The sequence below is a fragment of the Drosophila subobscura genome, chromosome O, assembly GCF_008121235.1.
Source record: "Drosophila subobscura isolate 14011-0131.10 chromosome O, UCBerk_Dsub_1.0, whole genome shotgun sequence".
NCBI lineage: Eukaryota > Metazoa > Arthropoda > Insecta > Diptera > Drosophilidae > Drosophila > Drosophila subobscura.
In genome coordinates this window covers 27915661-27939199 of record NC_048533.1, presented here as the reverse complement: position 1 = coordinate 27939199, position 23539 = coordinate 27915661, and the positions used below count along the sequence as shown (strand labels likewise).

Below are 23539 nucleotides of genomic sequence, written 5' to 3'. Positions count from 1 at the left end.
AATGGATGGGGCAAAAGTCAAAACACTTGAAATCTAATTAAAAATAAAAGATATCCTGACCATCCATCGCGATGCTCCCAAGGTATTTGCTTCATTTTATGGAACATTTACAGAAACTTTTGAGATTTGTTTACCCTTTAAAATAAGCCAAGAGGCGACTGCAGTGTTGCTGGCAGCAGTTTAAATCCATCAATAAGATTTACTATATTTACTAGATATTTATTTGAAGCCTTTGTCTGCTGATGACTTGTCAAATAATTTACATAATAGTATACAGAAAACAGTTATGATGGTTGCTAGTAGTCCGTTCCTACTCGCCATTGCCGTTCTGCAGAACCTCCGACTCGTAGCCCTCATGCTCGCCCTGCTCCTCATCGAATTCAACCTCATCGTCGGCAGTTGCTTCCTAAAATGGAAATGGATGAGTACTGGCTGAAATTTCGTGTAATATTTATAGAAACGCACCTGGTACTGCTGATACTCGGATATCAGATCGTTCATGTTGCTCTCCGCCTCAGTGAACTCCATTTCGTCCATGCCCTCGCCTGTGTACCAATGCAAGAAGGCCTTGCGACGGAACATGGCGGTGAACTGCTCAGAGATGCGCTTGAAGATCTCCTGAATGGCCGTCGAGTTGCCAATGAATGTGGCGGACATCTTGAGGCCACGTGGTGGAATATCGCAGACGGCCACCTTCACATTGTTGGGTATCCACTCGACAAAGTAGCTGCTGTTCTTGCTCTGCACGTTGAGCATTTGCGTGTCCACCTCCTTCATGGACATGGGACCTGTTAATTATTGAGCGGAAGAGCGTGAACAAAAAATGATTGTAATCGGCGAGGCGGGTCTGGGGATTAAATCTTATCCGCATTTCCCCCAAGCAGTGGCAGTGTCTCCCCACCCCCCCGCATTTACATCAAACGCCAAGTTTGCTTTGATGAGCGCCAAGGTAAATCCCCAGATCCCTGAATATGAAATACTAAACGGATTCTAAGCCCTAACAGCGCACTTTGCCACCTGGTCGGAGTCAGAGTTGGAGTCGGAGTCGTCTCTTAGGCGCAACAGACGCCACAGGGACAGGGATTGGAATCGGGACCGGGGGCACCTTGACACAAACAGTCCCAGGAGGTAACTAAAAAAGTTGTTTAAATTCCAACGTTGGCATTTTTTGTTGTTGTTTCTGCTTCCAGAACACATTTTTGTGATTAATTATTTTGCAAGTATTTCTGGCAGTCAGTCGGAGTCTGAGCCTGAGTGGACGCAGTGGAATCGTGCACGAGGCGCCCGTGCAGGTCCCAAAGTCACGTTCAAGCATGATTAGTTAGGCTTTGGTCCCGCCCGTGTTCGGCGGTGGTCGTAATTCCCCAATGGATCTTGAAAGTAAATTTCTAATTACGCGCGTTTTGCGAGTCATCAGTCAAAAGGAGAGGCAGCGGAAGTGGCAGTGGCAGAGCCCAATCCCAAAGCCAAAGCTAAAGCTAAAGCCAAAGGACGGGGGACTGAGACTGAGAGCGAGAGTGGTACACAAGGAATAGCAAATGAAATATTATGCGGCATACTTTTGGGCGCCGCACAGCAGTTTATTAATTTAAAAATTAGCGCAAGCCAAAAAAAAATACTGCCACCCTTGCCGACACCCCTGCAGCAGGCAAACTTCGAGGGTGGGTAGGACGCGGAAGGCTAACAAATTTGCGCTACGTGCGCGTTGACGGATTGCAGCCTTTTTAGCCGCCAGAGCCCCAGGTTGCATTAATCATTTTTAGTGGCGCCCATAAGTAGGCATTCTGTTTGCTAATAAAATTGTCGCTGTTGCCTTTGCCTCTTGTTTCTACGTGCCCTGCGGCAGCCTATGACCCGGCACTGGACAGGTGCGCCACCAGGTGGCCCTGACAAAGTGACAAAGTTTCACGGATAAGCCGCCCACACCCATCGCCCGTTTAGATGGATGGATCTGTGCGTTTGCGTGAAGGTGTTTCGGGTTTGTTGTTAAAAAACTATTTTTCTCTTTTGGATTCCCACCCTGTGGAGACGTTGCGTCAACAGGCATTGCTGGTGGTGGCACTTACCACGGAAGATGCAGGCACACGTGAGGTAGCGCCCATGTCGGGGATCGCAGGCCGTCATCATGTTCTTGGCATCGAACATCTGCTGCGTCAGCTCGGCAACGGTGAGGGCGCGATACTGCTGCGATCCCTTGGCGGTCAGTGGGGCAAAGCCGGGCATGAAGAAGTGCAGACGCGGGAATGGTACCATATTCACCGCCAGCTTGCGCAGATCAGCGTTCAGCTGGCCAGGGAAACGCAGGCAGGTGGTAACGCCAGACATTGTGACCTGGTAGGAAGAGAAAAATGTCAGTTAGAACAATTATTTAATTCGATGTCGCGAATCTGTAGTCTATGGCGTGGCTCCTGTGCTGCCAATCTGGTGGCTCCGTGTCTCCATTTCGTAGCTGCTACTTACGGACACCAAGTGGTTTAGATCCTCGTAGGTGGGCGAGCATAGGCGCAGGCTTTGGTAACAAATGTCATACAAGGCCTCATTGTCAATGCAGAAAGTCTCGTCTGTGTCCACGCACAGTTGATGCACCGACAATGTGGCATTGTACGGCTCGACCACAACCTCTGACACCTGGTGTCGCCATTCGTCGAAGGGGGATTGGGTGGGGAATTGGACAAACAAAAACACACGCATTAGACTGGTTTGTTCAACGAAATGCACTTACAGAAACCAAATGATTCAGATCCCCGTAGGTGGGCGACGAGAGCTTCAGCGTGCGGAAGCAGATGTCATAGAGAGCCTCGTTGTCAATGCAGAAGGTCTCGTCTGTGTTCTCCACCAGCTGATGAATGGAGAGCGTGGCATTGTAGGGCTCCACAACGGTATCGGATACCTGATTTGTTTGTTGGTTAGGCGAACGAACGAACACATGCAGGAAAAGAAGGCAAAACGAAATAAATTATGTTAATTAGCCAAATGACTTTGTTTTTCGATATTCAATGTTTGATAAATGGATAAAAAGAGTTTCGAATCTTTGCTTAAATCTCAATCCGGAGTGGCAGGTGCATGATGCCCATGAATGATGCGCCAGCAGTCTCCGCAAAATGCCTTTGACAAGTGCCTTTGGGCCATGTATGCAGATACTCGTAGAGATGTTGGCAAAGATGAGCCACTCGGTCACTCGGATTGCTATTTTCTTTGGTTCGAATTTCGAATTTCTGGCAATTAGCTTGGGACATGCGACATGAAAAATGCATTCCCGCCCAAAAGGCTGCAATTCGAATGCACTTGCAAGTGCAACTGGCACCGCCCTACATACATATGTGGTAATGCTGTGATCCTGTGTCGGGCCTCGAGCGGCACTCAGGCACCGAGTTGTTGCATAAATGCAGTTGCATGTTGCACAAACATCGACAATCACATGCACATTTGTACATGCAAGTGTGTGCTGCAAATTGAAAATTATGTATAATCTTTGCTTTGCCCCCTATATTTGCTTGGGCCAGATGCATTGCTCTTGTGGGTGGGGAGTCACTGTGGAGCTGTGTGACTGTGGGGCTATGGGTGCGTTGTGGCATGCGACAAACTTCAGTTCGAGTCTCAGTTTTGGGTATGCTGTATGCGAAATGTGTGTACACATAAATTGTGGCAATTATTTAATGGTCCCAACCAGCCAGCCCTCGAGCGATAAGGTGGACAACAGACACACACACCTGTACAGTGTACACACAGACACAGCCACACGTTAATACTAATGAGTCATGCTTGGGCATATGCATTCAACATTTTGTTGCCAAATACGCGTATCTGGCTGCAGGATTTACGAGTGCGTAGGCAGCAGCAGAACTCCTTTTATTCCCCAAAAAGAAAGCGGAGCTGCTTCATTAATTAAGAAAAACTCTACAATGAACCCGCTGCTGATATAATTTTGTTGGCTCTGCATTTGCATAAATTGTGCAAAGTGTGTGGCCTGCAAAACGACTGCAAAACTATTAAAATATATACACAACATATATGTATATTTATTCGCATGTTCTGTGCTGTGTCCATGCGGACATATTATGGCCGTTATGGAGTGACAGACAGTCATGTGTCGGTCTGGGCCGCAATAAAATGACCGCCGTAGCCAAAACATTGCGGTTAGCCCAGCGACCCATAAATAACGACATGCCAAAAGGGAAGGCAACTCTTTGAAATTGGGGATACAAAGTTGGCAACGGGCAAAGGGTTAAGGGAAAGGACCATGCTTCCTACCAATAGTTCGTTCGTTCATTCAGCCGTGACGGTAATAAATTTAACACACAAATTCGAAATGTACAATAAGTTTGGTTCTTAAAAATCCATAAAATGTATTGTGTCAAATGTTAATTTCACGCCTCACAGGGCCCACCCCCTTCTGTCACCTCTCAGGGGGCCTGTGAAAAATCTCAAACTAGAATGCAAACAGACCCAACAGGTTGTTGTTCTCGGAATTTAGCCATAAAATAAAGCATTAAATTTGTCAAATTGTCATTTGCATATGTGGGAAAATCGTTGAGTAAAATATAATTTAATGTTTTGTTTCGGGCAAGAAAGGAAAGCAGATTATGTCCATATTTTCCATCACAGATTTGCCTAATATCTCTCGATAACCTGCCACAGCAAAGAGTTCAGCATCGTTAAGGCTGAACAAAATTATGATCCTGTAATCATGAAGCTCTGAAATTTGAACGTCTAGCCCCTGCGGCGCATTTCTCTGCCACCTGCCAATTCATTTTGCACTGAATTAATTTAATTAAATGTCCAAAATGTAATTAAATGCGCATAATGCAAATGAAGGCGTGCCACGTGCCACATCCGTGTGTCTACATTATATACAGCAAATACATATGCAACTGGGTTAATTAAGCAAACAATTGAGGCGTGTCAAAAAAAGGCAAGCAACAAAAAAGAGATTTGATTGGGGAGTACCCCCGAGTGGCCCCTAAGGCAGGGCACGGGCCCGAACCCTGGACTGGATGGTCTCTTCCTTGCCACTAAATTGCATTAAAACTGCACTGCCAATTAGGCTTTAGCCGCTGGCTCGATGGCCGATGGCCGGCGCGCTAATTTTGCCTGCAAATTAATTATAATTATTTGGACAAAGCCGTGAACCCAGCCGGGGCCGTGCCCAAAGCTCGCCAATTGAATTTGGCGTATGAATTGCATAAATAAAACAACATTTGTGGCATACTTTCGAACGTGGGTGTTACGGGCGGTGGCATTGCGGCTTTCCCTTGCTAATTTGGCCAAAAACGCGTGCAGGTGTAAAGCGCTTGCGGGTCTGCGGGTTGGGTCGGCTTATGGACCCCACATCAATGACACCGTGGTTCCCAAATAAAAAAAAAACTACGTGATTTGTAAGCTGATTTTGCTAAGCGGATTGCACTCGTCATGAGCATAATGAGGATGATGTGTGGCACGGGCCAGGGGCGTTCCAAACAGCTTACCTTCGGTGAGGGCACGACGGAGAAGGAGTTCATAATGCGATCCGGATACTCCTCGCGTATCTTGGAGATGAGCAGTGTGCCCAGGCCGGAGCCAGTGCCGCCGCCCAAAGAGTGCGCCAGCTGGAAGCCCTGCAGGCAATCACAGCCCTCGGACTCCTTGCGCAGCACCTCCAGCACAGAGTCGATCAGTTCGGCTCCCTCTGTGTAGTGGCCCTTGGCCCAGTTGTTGCCTGAAATGAGAGGAGGCATTCACAATTACTTATCTAATCAATGAACAGAGACAGGGCAACAGGGAGGGGCACAGCTGGACATGTGGAAAATTAATTTTCATCGTCATCCGCAGGCCATTTCATAATTGCAATTATCATCAGTACTGCAACAGCAACAGCAACAGGAGCAGGAGCAGGATGAGACAGCACACTGCCCGAGGCAATTGACCAACATCAACGAACAGGGAAAACAATCAAGCGGCCAGGCCTCAGCCATGCCATCCCATCCGCCCCGCAATGATAAGCTCTGTGCCTGTGATAACAAGGCCGCGTGGTGGCCATGGCATCATGTCATCTGGCGGCTGCTTGCTCGTCCTCGTACTTATCAAAGCAGTGACAAAAGCCGCACAATGTTCGCTGCTGTTTTCGTTGTCTCTGCCACACAACTGGTAGAAACAAAAGCACCAGGCAGCAGGCGGCAGGACGACGCTTTGGACATGCCACGCATTAACGAGCAGTGCAACGGAAATGCATTAGCTCCGATGGGGTGGGTCAGGGGTCAGGGGTCACACATTCGTTCTGTGTGCACACTTACCCGCTCCGGACTGTCCGTAGACAAAGTTGTCGGGACGAAAGAGCTGGCCCATCGGTGAGGAGCGCACCGAGTCCATGGTGCCCGGCTCCAGATCGATCAGTACGGCACGTGGCACATACTTGCCGCTGCTCGCCTCGTTGTAGTAGACATCGATGCGCTCCAGCTGCATGTTCGACTCCCCATGGTAGTAGCCATTGGGATCGATGCCATGCTCATCGGAGATGATTTCCCAGAACTGCAAATAAAAATGTTAAAAATAAATAAAAATTGTAGAGACTTAAAAACAGTTTTAAATAATATTTTAAGTGCTGCATTATTATGAAAACCCATTCTAAGCCCCCCATCCATGGAACAGCTACGAAGCGGAACGCTTGCTGTAAGCACATATCTGCATATGTATGCGTGTGTGTGTCAGTGTGTGCATGTCTCTCGCTCACGGGACGTGTGCGTGTTATTTTATGACAGCGAGCGGCACCACCCCAATGAAAATTTCGTGCAAATTTCATTTTTTATTTTTCTGTTCCTTCTCCTCTTTTGGTTGTGTTTTGGCACACAGAAATATTATTTTACAATCAATGGTTCTCTGCGTGTGTATGCGCCTGTGCTTGTATTGCATTGCTTTGGCAATCAATGCATATAAATACGAGTGTCCTTTTTACATGGCTCTTGGTTTTATTGCCAGCGCCATCAGAGTGGAGTACCAGCCCCGTGTGTCCTTACTTCGCCTATCTGTTGTCGATTTATGCGCGTGCATATGCTGCATACGATATCATGCCCCACACACAACAGCAAAGACTGATGGGTGCATCGAGGGAGTGCGAGGGGAGAGAGCACTTTACATGCCGTGAGCAATTTCTGTTGCATACTTTCAGGGGCTCGCTTCCTGCTCCTTTTTCCGTGCTGTTGTTGTTGTGTAACGAGCGGGAATAATTGAATCCTTTTAGGTGTTTTATATTGGAAGTTCACCCTTTCGCCCACACATGCCGCTGCCCTCCTTCCTTCCTTTCCAAATTTATTTACACAGGAATATTTCTTTCCTGCCGCATGTTTATTTTTTTTCATTTTTGTTTTCGTTTTTTATTTTTCTTTTCTTTTCTGTATTTCTGTACAGGTTTCTGCCCGCTGCTTTGCTTTTTCTTTATTTTTCATTGCACAATACGCTTGGCAAAACATTTCACGTTTGCTGCGCATATGAATTTCAAATTTTTAAAAATGTTTCAATCGCTCTGCCTCGCTGTCTCTCCTCTCCTCTCCTCCCGCCAGTGGCCAGGTGAACGAGTGTGCAGGTGCCGGCTTGCTGTGAAAGCACTGGGAGTGGGTGTGGCAGTGGCTGTGGGAGTGGGGGTGCATTGGCAAAAATGCTAATTGTGAGAAAATCGCAATGTGCGACCGGCCTGGCCTCTGCGCGAGTGCTCCCCATTGATCGAAATGATTTTTAATGGACTTAAAGGCAGCCACCAGTCGTGAGCGAGAGAGAGAGAGAGCGAGTGGAAGCCCAGGGCTATGAATTCCATTTGTCCTTATTTTATACACCATCATTCTTTTTATTTTATTTTATTTCTCCTTTTGTATCAGCCGCAGGGGGACAGTCAGATTGATTACCAAATATGAATTTTGATGTAAAACACCTGAAGCACCTGAAGTTAATACAATTTTGTGCTTTTCTGCCAACAAAAATCAACTGAAATTGTTCGATTTGTGGCTCTAGATTCTGCATAGTTTATGCTGGGCAGAACAGTCCAACAACAAGAAAAAGAACAACAAACATTCCCTTATCAGGGGAAACTAGAGCCGAGCAGCTCGAATATTCTGTTCAAAGTTCTACATCAGATATCTGCCTGTACTGAGACACAACTCAATCAACAATGATAACAGATAGAAAAGGGTGCCTTTTCTTGCTGTACCAATATCAAAATACCCCATTCAAGAGGTTATAAAGTGTATGTTCTGAACAGAAACATCTTAAATTATTCATTGGAATGTCAAGTTTTTGTCTGACATTCCATCGAGCAGCACTTTGAGGCACATTCGTGAGTACTCTTCCATTCAGCAGTGCCATAAATAGTTAAGTATCCTGCGCTAAAGCGCTGACACAAAAGAGAAATATAAACAGGGGTAAGGCACAGGTAGCTGTAAAAGTTCCACCAAAAAAAATGGGAATATGATAACGCTTGATTGCACATAAATGCTTGTGCCCCCAAAGCATATGCACATTCTGCCACACACACACTCAGACTAACACACGTCCTTTTGCTGTTGCGGATGCTAATCCCAGAGCCGCATAAATGTTTACTCTGCTGCCGCTGCTGCTGCTTGGAAAGTTTGTGCTCCTCCATTGGCTCTTAGACACGCAACAATGATAACAAGTTGGCCCAAAACTAAAAGCAAGACAACAAGAAAAATCGCTGGCCAGGAAAACTTTTCGAGTGGCGGAAAGTTTGTTGGCCCTCGCATGGAAATATGACACTCAATTGTACGCTTCGGTGGACACTTTTCGTTTGACAATAACTTTGATTTGCATTGGGAGGCAACCATCCTTTTGCCTGCCACCCACCCGCATGTCCATCCCACCTTCAACTTGTTGCCGCTGGGAAAATTCAAATGTGTGTTCGATAAGCGTTTTCTTTCTTCTGAATTCTATTCTCTGGCATAATTTATTTATGAAAACTTTTCTTGAGCTCTTTTTGAGCTAGCAACCCGTCAACCCTGACGTTTGCCTTTTGACACACCGAAAGGGGGTGTTGTGTGTGTATGTGTGTGTGCTTTGAAGTGGGTTCAAGTGGGCCAGAGACAGGCCATCAGTTTTCTAACCACTCCGCCAAAAGATATCCCCAAAAGTCAGCGCTGGATGTACATAAGAAGAAAAAAACAATTACCGCTGCCTTCATTTGCTTAAAAACTTTTTGCTGGTCTGCGGTCAAAATTGCTTAATTACAAAATTGCGTTCATGTGAAAAAGTCCGAGGCAAAAAAAAAAGGAAGCGAGGAGAAAACCTGGCTAAAAATACACAGAGAAAAAAAAGAAGAAAAAGTAACTGCGAGACTAAGGACGAAGGACGAAGAAATGATCAAATTAAAAGTAAACAAAGAGCTGCGTGCGTTGACCAAAGCGGCGCCGTTTTGTGGCTGTGGCGTCCCGCTTTTTGTGTGTGGCTGCGACTTGAAAGAAATCCAAAATTAAAATTCCCAAAGCGTGTGCAAAAAATAGAAGAAGAAGAAAAAAAGACGCAAAAAGAAAGCCCGAAACAAAAGTCAAGTGGGGGGCAAAACTTGCATAAATTAATTGCGGCAAGCTTCTAGTTCCTCCGGCAACAAAAGGACAATCTAGCGGGGACGCGAGATGCGGAGTCGCACGACGCACGGCGCCGGAAGTGCATGTCGCACCGGAAGTGCGCGCTGGGAGCGCATGGCGGCAGATTGGCAGCGTAGCTTGGGAGCTGAGCTGCGTTTGCATACGAAATGTTTTGATGTTCCACCGCCTCGCGGCTCACATAAATAATAAACGTTTGCAGCAATAAATATTAAATGATGGCCAAGTTTGTCTTCAGGCGAAAGCGAGGATTTCTTGGGAAAATCTTCACAAAGTGAATTGCAGCCTTTAGACTATTCCTTTATTTTCTGTATATTAATATTGGTTATTCCGCTAGACTGAATTATTAGATTGAATCTCCCGCCAATAGTGCACTAAATAAAAAATTTAAAAGTAATAATTTAGAGCCCGATATCCCAGAAAAAGTGCTAAAATTCAATTAAAATATATAATTGAACAGCCATAAGTTTCGATAAGTAAAAAAATGTTCATTTCTAATTAACATTCAGCGCATTCTCGGCCAACGCATGGCCGCGTAAAAATCATTAAAAATACAAACCGCATATGGATTTGCAATTACTGGGCCTTAATGCCACCTACACACACACACACACACTAACTCCCACACCACACCACGCATGTGTCCTGTTCTCGGCTAGCTTCTTGACCCAGCCCACGGACAGAGAGCGCAAAACTAGAATTTCAATTCAATTTTCGGGCCACGGGCATTAAACTAATTATAAAATAATAAACACGATTCCCGTGCGCATTTCGATCATTTGCCAATTTACAAAATGTGCGACAAATCCGCGCCGATTTGCGCCAACCCAAAAACGCTTAAAATGCGAAACAAGTTAATTTATTTTAATTTTTGCACCATTCCACGAAAAATCTATTTGAATGTGAGAGAAAGCGAGTGTGTGTCCTGGTGTCGAGGATTGGCGGGAATTGCATTTTGGTTATCCATTAGAGTAATGAGCTTTGGCCGCGGATTGGGTTGGGGGGAGGCAATGGAAACTGCCAAAACCCTTGTCAGCGCCATAAAAAAAGCGAATGAAAATGTCCAAAATAACACACTCAACGCTGGGAAACTTAACGGCCGCACATCGATGGATGACACTTGGCAGTCGACGGGCCATAAACCATTTTGAGAGCAACAAAAAGAAACAAAACAGAAAAAAAAAGTAATCCCCTCCCAATCCCTTCAAGCTCCATCTGCGTGCGCGCTCCATCCGTCTCCATTGAACTGCTCAAAAATGCAATTTATGTGAGCGCCAGGCGAAAAATAACGAATTGTACCCCAAACTACGTTTAATGGTGGGGGGAATCCCCCACGCTTGCAGATCGGGTTGAGGGTGAGGCGCGCCTGCTGTAAGCATATTTTTTGTAATAACACTAAAAGGATCTTATCGACAGTTCGACAGTTATAACCCGCCCGGCCATGTTGTCTTTATTGGTCAGCTTCGTTTAGGGCCATAAAACAGTGCGAATGCCATAGCTGTAGCCTGCTTTTAGGGGCTCAAGGATATAGCATACTTTTTTGGGGTGTGAAGGGGAGTTCAGAGAACATAATTAGACTCTCACGTAGGCCTTGCCCAGCGCAATGAAGCAATTGGCAATGCAGCCTGCAATTTATGGCTCTATCCGTGCAAAAGTTCCGCGAATCGTGCAGCACGTATGGGAGTCCGGTACACGCCAGAAAAATGCACTTTTTTTTGCTGTCTCCCTGTCTGTGGGTGTGTGTGTGTGGCGTCGTGGTGTTTGTGTAAATTACCCTTTGTATCTGGCATGCTGCAGCTGCAACTGCATTTGCAATTGCATTTATCGTCAAGTGCATCAATTTAAATGTGGCCACTAATTGTCATTATCAGTGCGTGGCGGCGCCTCGTTTCTCTTACGGTCAGTCCGTTCCCCCTCTCTGTGTTTTTATTTAACAATTTTCGGAATGTTTTTATGCGTTTGCTTGTGGGGCATTAAAGTGCGTATGGGCTATTCGCTCGTTTTCGTAAATTCATGATATTATGGCAGGCTCTAACCAATTTAATCAACATAGAAGAGGATGAATGGAATGCAGCAGGAGAGCAGAGAGAAGGTCGGACTGCAGGTTGCTGCAGGAAACTGCTGGTGCAGCCTCTTGGCTAAAGACTCTTGTCTGGAGCTCCTGGGATATGCAAATATTTGTTCATTAGTATTGGTCATTCGGCTTTCGGCTTATTGTGTGGTCATATACATATATCTATACATAAACAGAGACATGTGCTTACGCGTATGCCGCCTGCCATTCTGCCTGCCTGCTAGGCGCGTGTTTGGGTGCAAGGACAACGATGACGCAGTCTAAGTGCAACATCAAATAGCTTATAATTAAAATACGCATAACTCAAACGCACAGTTGGCCCCGTGAGGTGGTAGGGCTGCCAGAGAAGTTCCGCCAAACGATTGGATGAACAGAAATCAAGCAGAAGGTTCGCCAAAAGATTTTGCTAAGCAATGCAACATTTTTGCTTCGAGTTTTAAGCGCTTATAAAATATACTTTCAACATTTCAACAGCTACAAAGCTTTCGTGCCTACCCTCGGTTATTGGTAAATATCGAAACAATTGCTTTTGGGGGTTAACCATTTGATGGCATCTGTCGCCTCTGTGGTTTCCCACCACCCACATTCGCAATTGCTGTCAATGTATTGCTTTTTGCCCATGCCACACGATTATATATACACACCTATATGTATCTGTATCTGTATCTAGGTATGGCTTCATTTAACACACACACACACGCACGCAGCTTGCTGTGGCTCTCAAACAATTTCAATTGAGATTTCAATAATTGTCGATTTAGATATGTAAATATTTATTGTATATTTCGTTGGTCCGAGCGACCTGCCTGCCCCTGCCTATTGACTTTACTAATGTGCATATGGTGTGCATATCTCCCTCTGTGTATCTGTATCTATGCTGTGCATCTGTGTGTGTTCAGTCTGGGCCATGCGTGGTTTCGATTGTTTGCTACTCTCTGGTCACAGCAGAGGGCAAACATGGCCTCAAAATCAGTTTTGATTTGTGCCCAGGTGCCGCAATGTTGCCGCCTGACGATGATGATGATTATGATCTATGCCCAGTTTTGAGGAGCTAGTGGCAAAAATATAAATCGATCCCTCAAGTTGTCAAGTGTTGCTGCAGGAGTTTCCTTGCTTGGTGGCTGCTCTGAAGGGTTGCCAAAATATTTGCTAATGGCCATGGCCTCTCCATACATTTGCTTTACGACTGGCGTATGCATATAAACGACTTTCGACTTGCACTTTATCATTTTTGGATGGGTGGGAGCGAAGAAGCGAAGAGGGTAATAATAATAATAATATTTATATGGTAAGCGATATGAAGTTCATGCCCCTTGCAAAGTACCACCAAACTCTGCCACCCAAAAGCTGAATAAATAAACAGTGTCAGAGCGGCGGAAGTGTTGCCTCGTACTCGTTAGGTGTGTGTGTCTGTGAGTGTGTGCGCCAACACCATGTGGCATCAAACGGCAAGTACCTGCCCCATATACCAGTCTGAGGGCCCAGCCATCTGAGGCAAAACAAAACCAGAAAAAAAGCAAGCAGCGAGGGATAGCTCTTCGTGGAAAAAGCTAATCCTTTGCAATGGTTTTGCTAATGATCCGTTCTGAGAAAGTTTACCTTTTGCTAATCCTAATCCTTTGTCTCTGACAAACACAAAAATAAATCCAAAAGATGCCGCTGGGTCATGCTGCCGGATATTTCTTACTAAATCCACAAGTCAAAGATGTCTCTCTGGCCCTTTCTCTATTCCAAACATTTTCCTATAATTACTTTCCATATTTGCTACTGGGATGTGTGTGCATCTGTACATGTCATGTATTTGTGGCACTTTTTTTACCCTCCCAAACAGCCGTATTTTGAATGGATTGTGGTCTCATCGCTGGCTTTATGAAGTGCTGGTCAAATGAATCGCTGTTGTGTTATTAATGACAACAATAGCATTACACTTTTTTGCTGTACGTTTTCTCAAGTGAAGTGTCGCCACTTTGCTATCAAAATAATTCACGCTTTTTATGATCTCCGCTCAAATATTTGTTGGGCATTTAATGATTACGAAATGCAGTGCGCAGGACTCTGTAAATAGGACAGAAAAACGCACGGATAAAGAACTGAACAAACTTTCGCTCTATTAATCAATTTCGAAACATTTTGCATCAGTATCTGTATCTGCGACTGCATTTGCTGATAAAACTTGACCATTTGCAGGGTAATGGAATATATCCTATAACAATTTTTATGATTCCGCATTGAAATTAATTTTTATTACGGCCAAGCGTGAATTTCCTTTTGACCATTTTGATGGGTGGCTGCCTATTTTTTTTTCGCAACTGTGTGTGTTCGTTTTCCCCATCGGACGCTGGTTTTTTAAATTGGCATTTGGAGGCAAAATGGCAAGTAATTTATGTGCGAATAAAAACATATAAAAAATCCAATTAATATTGTTTATCAAATAGACCCGAAATGAAATACAGTACGACTCTGCGGACACGAGTATGGCCAATGCAAATACAGAAAATTGAAAAAAACTTCAGTGTGTAAAATGCGATCCAACGAAAGGACACATGAATCCTGTAGCAGCAGCAGCAGCCAAAGTATCTTCTTTAATTTGATTGGCTATACTGAAACTAATAAGTTTCAGGTTCCAGTTTATAATTGGATTGGAAATCGGTGGAAAACACTCACAAAAATAATTGCAACGCTCATAGGAGCTTGGGAAAATATTTTTGATTAATTTGCTTTGCGCCAACTTGACAGACCACAAATTTAAATTATGTTTTGATATACGAGTACGCGTATACATTTATATATCTGCAGAGTTTGGCAATCATTAGGCAGTGCGCAGAACCCGATTGTTGATTCTCATCCCATTCGCCAGTTCACAATTTTGGGAAATGTTTTCGCCTGCTTGTGGTTTTGTTTCGGCGGGTTTTCGATTTCTTTTCAACAAATCATTTCCCACTTTCCACTTTTCTCCACCTGCCCTGACTTTATACCTGACATAAATTATAAACCGATGATAATCTCTCAAAGACACACACACACACACACAAAACAAATGATAAATATTTTGACCACATTAGTTTTTAATCACGTTTCCAAATCGCATTTGTTAGGTTTTCAGTTTATTTTCAATGCCACATCTGGGAGCATAACCATTTTTAAACAGAGCAATAAATAAATTTCCGAAATAAATTGTACAAATATAAAAAATAAATTATAAAATAAAGAACACACAAATGTAAAGGTGCTGCAATATGTTAGGGTATTGAAAAGTCCAAATGACTCTCCTCAGTCAGTCCTCGCCCCTCCCGTATTTATTTAGGCAAACCATTTGCATTTTCGTGTATTTGTCTGCACAATTAGTCAACGCAATTTGCAGAAATAACACAGCGAATGAAACGCGTGGAAATACAATAGAAGTATAATCGAAAACAGAATGCGAGGGGCTAAGGCCAATCTTGATTATTGCTATTTTTTGCCAGTGCTTTTCTTTTTTAATTTTGGCTTAATTATGTTTCGGATTGCAATAAATTTTCTACCATTTGTGTGGAATATCTGTTGGCCACACGACACGCGCTGGCCTGGCCTGCTTATCGGCACAGGAGCCTGTGCAAGGAAGCAATTTGTTGCCCGACAAATCCAAATGCATAAATAATTCGTCGCGCAGGGCAGCGGGATAAAATAAAATAAAAACTTTTATTGTAAGCGAGAATAAAGCTATGCGAATTCCAAGTGGCTTTATGCGAGAATTGTATTATTAATTTGTACGTAAATACGAGATTACAAGAGTGCAACATATATTTCATGGATATCTGCTATCTGCCAGAGAGAGAGTGCAACAGCAGCGGCAGCATCTCTCGTGTAATGCGCAATAATTACAATTTGTGGCATGCAATTTCAATAATATAAAATTACCAAAGTAATTGAAAAAATGTGCAAAAATTACAGGAAAAATACAGTAGGCAGGGCGGGGCAGGACAGGGCGGGAAAAATACAATTGCTGTGAATAACAATGGTAATGAAACATATGCCACACCATCCTCCCTCTCTTACTCGCCCCAAAAGTATGCAATTTGCACATATGCCTGTGTGGGGCATGCTGGCTGTGCAGTGCTGCAGTGGCAACAGGCTGGGGCATTAAGAGCAACATGAGAAATTAATGAGCAAAAGAGCGGAATGCTTTTTAAAAGTGTTGAATAAATAACAAATTGCCATTTGCCGGGAGACTGGTCAACCTGTCGGACCGACCCGAAGCGGCTTATGTGTGCCAGCCACAAGTGCAGCCGGCTCACATGCTGCACATGCTACATGCTACATGCTGTGATACTACCTTAAGTAGTTTTCTGTTCTTTTTCCATTTATTCCTAATACATATTTATGCAATAATGGTTTTTCATTTTCTTTTTTCATTTGATTTTGTTTTCTTCTTTTTGTTTAACGATTTGCATGATGCTCAAAGCAAAATCGTAACGAAGCAAAAAACAAATACATACGTAAATAAGTAATTGTATATTCCATCATGCCACAGAAACAACAACAAAAATAGCAAAAGCAGCAGCAGCTATGGCTGTGACAGGGATTGTGTGTGTGTGTTGGAAATATTTATAAAAAATTCTCTTTTGTTTATTCATAATCAGTTTGTGCAACGAAGCGACGACCGGTTGGTTATTCTCCTCCCAGGGATCCATTCTGCGACCGCGCGTCCGCCCTTTCTCTATTGCATACATCTAGGCGCAAGCAAGGTATATCCAATAAAAGGTAGAGCTGCTTGCATAAGAGTGCAATATGCACAGGTGACACTAGCCCTACCCCACTCTACCAGCTGTATAACTGGATCTCCGTATGTGTGTGGGTGTGTGTTTGTGGAACCTCATTTGGTATGCATAAACGCATTTTTATGTAAATTGAAAAAATATTTCGCTAAAAGAACAACAACATAAAAAAGGTATTATATTTCTACCTTTTTCAAGTTTTTTTGTTGTACCGCTGGGTACCGCACGCCACTGACCATGCCCTTGCCTTGGAGTAAGCCGATACTCGTCTGTTATGCTGCAAGTGTTCCCTGTTTTTTGGCCAATTGCTAATCAACGGCAAACTCCAGAGAGCCATGGAATAAGACGTTCACTGCGGGGCACGCGATCTGCATATGCCGCTTGAGTAAGGCTTGGCCTCAATGTGCATTTCCCTGCTGTATGTGTGTGTGAGTGTGGCAGCAAGAATGGGAATCTAATTGGGTGCAATGGGAAGGGGCATAACCACAAGCATCTAGGTTGCAATTACACTCACCAAATGGATGGATGGCTGGATGAATGGAGTGCATCTCGCACGGAAAGATGCCAACTAAGTTATCAGCTGCTTGTTTTTACAGTGCCCCACCCTCCCCTACTCACATTCGACAGCCGCATATCGAAAGCCGCATGAAAATTGCATTTGCATACGACCGGGCGCATTACCTATGACGTGCCCCAAAGGAGCATTCTCTCTCCCATGGCCAACCCCCATCATATCGGGTAACCATAAAGAAATTATAGCTACGATAGTTGCCAGAGCCAGCCAGCCAGTCAGCCTGGCAGCCAACGCCAACGCCAACGCTTTCGATAATTCAATTTTGTGCATTATTTTGGTGCTGCTCGATGATGCCATGCCCCATGCCCATGCCCTTCCATTATAAGCTAAACAAATGTATCCTGAGGCAGGCTTCTACTACGTTCAACATTCAACCTCACACAGATACACAAACACATTCGTGTATGTGTTCGATGCAGCGGAGTGAGAAGGAATTTGCATGTCGTTGAGGCCACGTTGAGTTTCCGTTTCACGTCCCCTTTGGCCTGGCTTATTCCACTCTTTAATTTTATTGTCTCCTGCTTTGGGGGTTCTTTTTACTTTTCTGCTCTTCTGTTCTTGGCCCCGTCTATAAATTTCATCCGCACTTTCCCCCCCGCCTGACATTCTCTCCATCTTTAGATGGCATGTGCCCATGCCTCGTAAATAGATTTTCCCCTGTTATTGTTCGCAAAAATGATTTAGGGAAAATTAGGTTTATGTAAATAATGAAAGAAGAAGAACAAGAGCGCATTTGCCTGCAGGGCCCCAAAAAGAAAGCTGCCAAACATCCTTGGCCAAAAATGCCTTCGCTATGGATATGCCACATATGTGATCAATTTTCAGTGGCCTCTGATGCACACCGGAAGATGTCTTAAAGGCATTCTTATAAAATGTAAAACTCATTGTCTGTGTCTAAGTATATATAGAGGATAACCAAACGTTGAGGGAGATGTTTTGACTGAAGTATTCTATACAATTAAAGATGAAAGAATTGACGCAGAAATGTTCTTGAATTGGTACAGCAATTGTATGCAAGGATATTGATTTTGAAGTAGGCCCTTCCTACACACTTTGAACACATTCTGTTTGTATTTGCAAACCTTCTTGGAAATATCATGGCCAATTTTGAGATGTCACTGCCTTGTTTTTCTATAGAATTGATTTTACACAGCAGACAAGTACAATTAATTTCTTCCGCCTTCCTTCGAGCAATATTATTCTTCCATAGATTCCTTGTAAGGCAAAGCTCTTATGTTTGCCATAATTGCAGATTTCCTTTATTCATCTATCCATTCATGGATCAATAAAATATTTATTTAATGTTTAATCAATCTGAAATTTCTTTTTTTGTCCTTTGTGGAATGTGTGCGTTTGTTTGCTCATTGTCGTTTATCGGCAGAGCAATTAGTTTTGCAAAAACTTTTTTTTTCAAAATTAAAATAAAAAGCGCTTTGGCCATTTACGCTGTTGTGCATAAATTTCACTATTCAATGCGCGCCACGTAGGAAGTTTTGCATAAATTTATTATTTGTTTATTCTGAGGCTGCAGCAATAATTCACACTGACAGCCAATTAATCAGCAAAAGGACATTCAATTAAAGCTCGGGCAATCGGGATATCGCCAGAGATGTGTGTGTGTCTGTATAAAAAACCCACATGAATAGGGGATGGATGGCCACAGAATACTGCACACAATATGTTCCATATTATTATTGTAAAATATAATGCCTCCAATCTATAAAGTTTCGATAAGCGGAAAATTGCATAAATATTCATAAATAATTGCATCTATTTTTTAGATCAACAATGCCTCGCCACAAAGGTCGCAAAGTATGATGGCATTTTTTTGGGGGTGTAATGGGGTGCATAAAATTCAATGGGTTTTGTCCCAAAAAAGCTTTTGTATCAGTGTAAAGTGCGTCCTAATTAACCCAACAAATCACGCAAAAAAGTGCTTTAAAATATGCGCGTGGTGTGGTATGTTTTTGCCATTACACATATAAATTTAAGTGGAAAAGCGTGTAAAAAAGGCCAACAAACAAAAAAAGAGAAACGTAACGAAATATGCAAACGGGCGGAGAAAACTGCTCTCTGGGAAATGCAGAGAAAAGACACAGGAACAAAAAATAAAATAACTGTGTCAAACGTCAACGACTGCCCCGCGTAGAGGTTGTTGTTGCTCTTTTTATTTCTGTACACCCTTGGGGATGTAGGGTATTATGATTTTGAGCAAATGTTTGTGCAAGGCATAGAAGGCAGCAGTAATTTCAGTTTGAAAGATGGGCCACAGAGACTATTCGATGGGAACTATTGAAAACAGTCAATCAACTGTCTATGAGCGTGAAATTCCAATGGAAGCAAATGGAAAGTTCGTTACATGCTGCCAGAGTATCTAATGCTTCGGCTTGTCTTTTCTTCTTGTTGCTGCTTGATGATTATGTTGTTGGATTTTCATGGCGCCGCAAATTGAGCGAGTGAATGTTAATGCGCTAAATTAGCTTAGAATGGGCAGTCACTCCGGTTTTGTTTTTGGATTTACAAGACTCTTTCCACTTGGACATTTTTAATTGCCTGTTAACATGCACGCAATGGAACACAACTGAACTCCGGGGACACTGTACTGGGCTGGGGCTTTCAATGTTCCATATCTGCGTCTGCATAAGTCCCCGGGTGTCGCAAGAAATAGCTGGGAACAATATGTAATTGCTATTTTTGGGCTCTGGTTCTTATCGGCCCCTCATTGACATCTAGTTATGTTTAAAGTTTTGTAAACAAGTTAATAGATTAGAGGGGAGCAAGTGGGCGATATGACACGCTCAGGTTGGCATTAGTGTGAGTCACTGTGTCAGCAACATCAGCTACAAGACACAGACACTTCATAAAAGACCCGCTTTTGCCGGCTGGCCGTCTTAATTACATGTACCAGGTGCAATTGGCTACCTTTTCCAGCAGTTCAGTGTTCCCAAATGATACAAAACGTGAGGGAATAGTTTTCCAGCTCTCGTTTATAAAGTGGCAGCTGCTTCCCCGTAAATGAGTTTTGATTGTTGTAAATTCAGTCAACTGTGGAGGGGGGTAGCAAGTACTACAATGAGAATGAGCTCGGGAATTGGGCACAAGAAATGCCGTGAAAAACTATCCCAAAACGAGTTGTGGCACCAGCACACACACACATAAACCTGTTAATGACGTGGAAGCATCAAAGAGACAGAGAGACAGACAGACCTTCGTGGAAGTCTCGGAATACATTCCAGAACATTTATTTGAAGACAGTAAGCACACGTATTGTATTTAAATAAACTTGTTCCCCCTATTAGATTACACTTGAGCTTGATCTACTTATGGTTTGTTCCAACTTGGGACGTTGAGATCATCATCATCATCGTCCAAACCGCTTTGCTAATTGTTTACACCTGACAGAGGTCGTACTAGACGTTTGCCTTGGATTTGAATGGGGATTTTATAGTCTTATATGGACAGCATTTTGTTCCCAGGCTGCGAAAATGTGAAGTTTGTGCGTAATGCTGATACGTCGTGTCTGTATGTGTGCATATATGTCCACAGATAAGATAAACCCTAGTGCTAGCACTAGCTGCGGTTCCATTTCGTTTATTTTATGTTTTTTTGCAGCTCTTTAGTTTCCTTAAACTAACGGAATAAACCAAACCTCTCTCTCTCTTTCGCTCCCCGCCCCCTATTTCAATTGCCGCCCAGCTGCAAACACAACGCAGAGCAAATCTGAGAGACAGAGCGCACACACAGAGAGAGCGAGAGACGGTCGTTGATGCGCGGGATGGGGAGAGGGGCGAGGAATGAGCGACAAAATCAGAGAGCGCGCGCAAGAACGTTTTGCTGCTTTCTCTCTTTGGGTTGTGTTTTATAATTAAACATGTGAGGTTAGAAACGTAGCGAAAAGTCAGGAAAATATGTGTGAAATGACTTGTGCCGTCCCTAATTGAATATTAATTATACACACCTTTGAACCGATCTGATTGCCGCATTGGCCCGCCTGCAGATGAACGATTTCCCTCATATCGAAGACTGTTTGTTTCTCTGACTCACACTAAAAGTTGGGTTGTATCGATTGAATTGAAGGCACACTATCAATTACTCTCTCTTGCAGATACACAGAAACACAAATACGCACACGCGGAAGACAAAATTTATGCCAGATTTCGGGATGCAGTGAAGCAGCGCTTGTTTGGGTTCGGAATTCGAAAACGGGATCTGCTTGCGATCGTTGCGCGCGTTCACTTTGAGAAATCAAACGGAATGAACGGGCAGGCAGTAGAGAGACCAGAGAGCGACCCACAGCTCAGGGAGGGAGTACAGTGCCAGCGCTAGGTAGAAAGAGCGAGGTTGAGAGAGAGAGCGCTGTGGCATACAACAAATAGTTGGCAATGCTGCCGGCTGAAGATGTCCAAAGTATATTGACATAAGGTGAGAGCGTTCTCACGTGATATTTTCACATGTTTGGTTGATCGTGCCGAAACACAATGCACGCACTATGGAAGAGAGGTTGGGAAATAAAATGGGAATCTCGGGGGTTCGGGAATTCCTCACCTAATTTTGGTACACCTTGGGGCGAAGCATACACAAATGACGTGATGCCGGCAACAGCGGCAGAATGTTCAAGAAAAAAAGTAGGTTGGCAATGTTGTCGACTGCAGAGGCCGACCCACAGTGTATTGAAATTGGGTGACTCAATCCCAGAGAAGGCTCTCGCAATATTTGCTTAATTTGAAAAGAAGGTGTGGCAAACCATTGACAAATCGATAGAGCGGGAGTGAGTCCTAACCTTAAATCGATTCACCTTGAGCCGGGGCAGCAAATACTTGTTGCCGGCTACAGAGAGAGAAAGCATTCAACAAATAAGTAGTTGGCAATGTTGTCGGCGACCTGATGAGCTGCGTTAAGAAGCGTGGGCTAAAAAGAGACAAAAGATGCAGCTTGGCGACAGCGGCGGCAGAATTGTTGCCTTGCGTTGCTGAGATATCTTTATTGCTTGCGTGTTTTTGTGTTGTTGCTGGCTTTCCACTATTTTCTGCTGAGATTTGCCGGTGTGTGGTGCCGTTGCAGGCGCCAACGCTGCAATTTGCCCTCTCCATTCACGCTTGGTTGGATAGAGAGACAGAGAGAGAAACAGCGGGAGCAAAGCAATGGGGTGATGACACGTGAACGATAGGTAGGTGCAAAGAGCGGTCAATTTTACATGATACATGCGCGTGTAGAACTTGGCGTGTCTACTTTACATTTAACAAGGTTCTTAAAATTCTCGGAAAATAGATTCTATGCGCGAATGTTTATTACAAAGCTGATTTAAAACGGGAAACTCCGCAGATTTATTACGGTTGTATTTTATTGCCCTTGGGATTGATCGCTTGGGACTACCTGTCCTGACTGAAGGGACACACAAAATATATGTAGAAATAATAGTTTTTATTTGTGGTACAGCTTAGCTGATATTCCTTTAGTAGCCCAAATTTCTCATTGTGTTTTTAATAAACTTTGCATAGAACTTGACACTCATGAAGACATCGGGCTTTGAGGATTCCCCGCACTCATATGTCCATGTGCCGACGCCGCACACCTCATTCATGAGCAACAGGGGTCCGCCAGAGTCACCCTTGCAGAGGGTACGATGCTCGTAGCCGCCGGCGCAGATCACGTTTTTCGGAATGGTGCGGCCAATGGCTTTCTCGCAGGGCATCCTATCCACGATAGGCACTCGCATGGTGTGCAGTCTGTTGCGAACTCCAAGTCCGGTTCGGCCATCAATGCCCCAGCCGGCGACGGTGACAAATTCCTTGGGATACAGCTGGGAGTGACAGATGGTCGCATAGCCAACGCGATTGCTCTTCAACACCATGAGGGTCTTGGCCACGGCTATGTCGCCTATGAACTTCTCTTTATTATAGTCGGGATGAATCTTGATCTTTATGAGCACGTTCTTCGTTGAGGTCTTCGTGTGGCCTTCGTACTGTTTCGTATTGCCCGCCACCACGTGGAACCACTGAAGGTTACCATCGTCAAAGCAGTGGGCAGCCGTCAGAATGTGTCGCGTCGAGAGGATCGTGCCCGAGCAGACGAGCTTCTTCAGATAGAATATCTGGACCCCAATGCCGCCAAGGTTACCGCTGCTCGTTTCTTGACCATTGAATATCCTGGGCTGTATCGACAATGTTTTATTATCCGCCGAAGCTCTGGCGAAAATGAGTAGAGTCACCCAAACTAGTGGAAACATTTTTAGCTTCTTGTCAAGGAAAAACTGTCGATTCGGGTGGAGAGCTTTACATTATTTAATTGCATGTCTCTTAATTGATTCGTTTCTTTGGCTGGTAACGAATTGAACTTTATATGGCTTGCATCATGGTTGGAAAGGGTCGTATACCCCCTTTAAAGGAACTTATCTGGTCAAAGGGGTTGCGGCCTATTACGCGAGGATTTTTCCATCAGAGTTTTGCCTGTGTATCTGTATCCTTGGAGCATTTTCATGGCTCTTTTTTAGAAATCGCAGCACGTTTTGTTGCCAGTACATTTGCGGTTATGTGCTCATTGCAACACACACACACATACG

The 23539-nt window shown here is 44.0% G+C and overlaps 2 protein-coding genes across 2 annotated transcripts; both read right to left on the bottom strand.

The window, feature by feature from the left end:
* Positions 1 to 198: 198 nt before the first annotated feature.
* LOC117897194 (tubulin beta chain) lies at positions 199 to 21241 on the bottom strand. The gene is made up of 7 exons (XM_034805895.1): positions 20939 to 21241; positions 6270 to 6504; positions 5466 to 5695; positions 2723 to 2890; positions 2067 to 2331; positions 466 to 788; positions 199 to 406 (listed from the first exon to the last, which is right to left on the bottom strand). Exons 1-7 carry the CDS (start codon positions 20993 to 20995, stop codon positions 311 to 313), a joined length of 1374 nt encoding a protein of 457 aa, XP_034661786.1. The 5' UTR covers positions 20996 to 21241; the 3' UTR covers positions 199 to 310.
* A 1190-nt stretch (positions 21242 to 22431) lies between these two features.
* On the bottom strand, positions 22432 to 23246 carry LOC117896649 (seminase). Its single transcript, XM_034805096.1, has one exon. The coding sequence runs from the start codon at positions 23204 to 23206 to the stop codon at positions 22433 to 22435; it is 774 nt and encodes a 257-aa protein (XP_034660987.1). The 5' UTR covers positions 23207 to 23246; the 3' UTR covers position 22432.
* Positions 23247 to 23539: the final 293 nt, after the last annotated feature.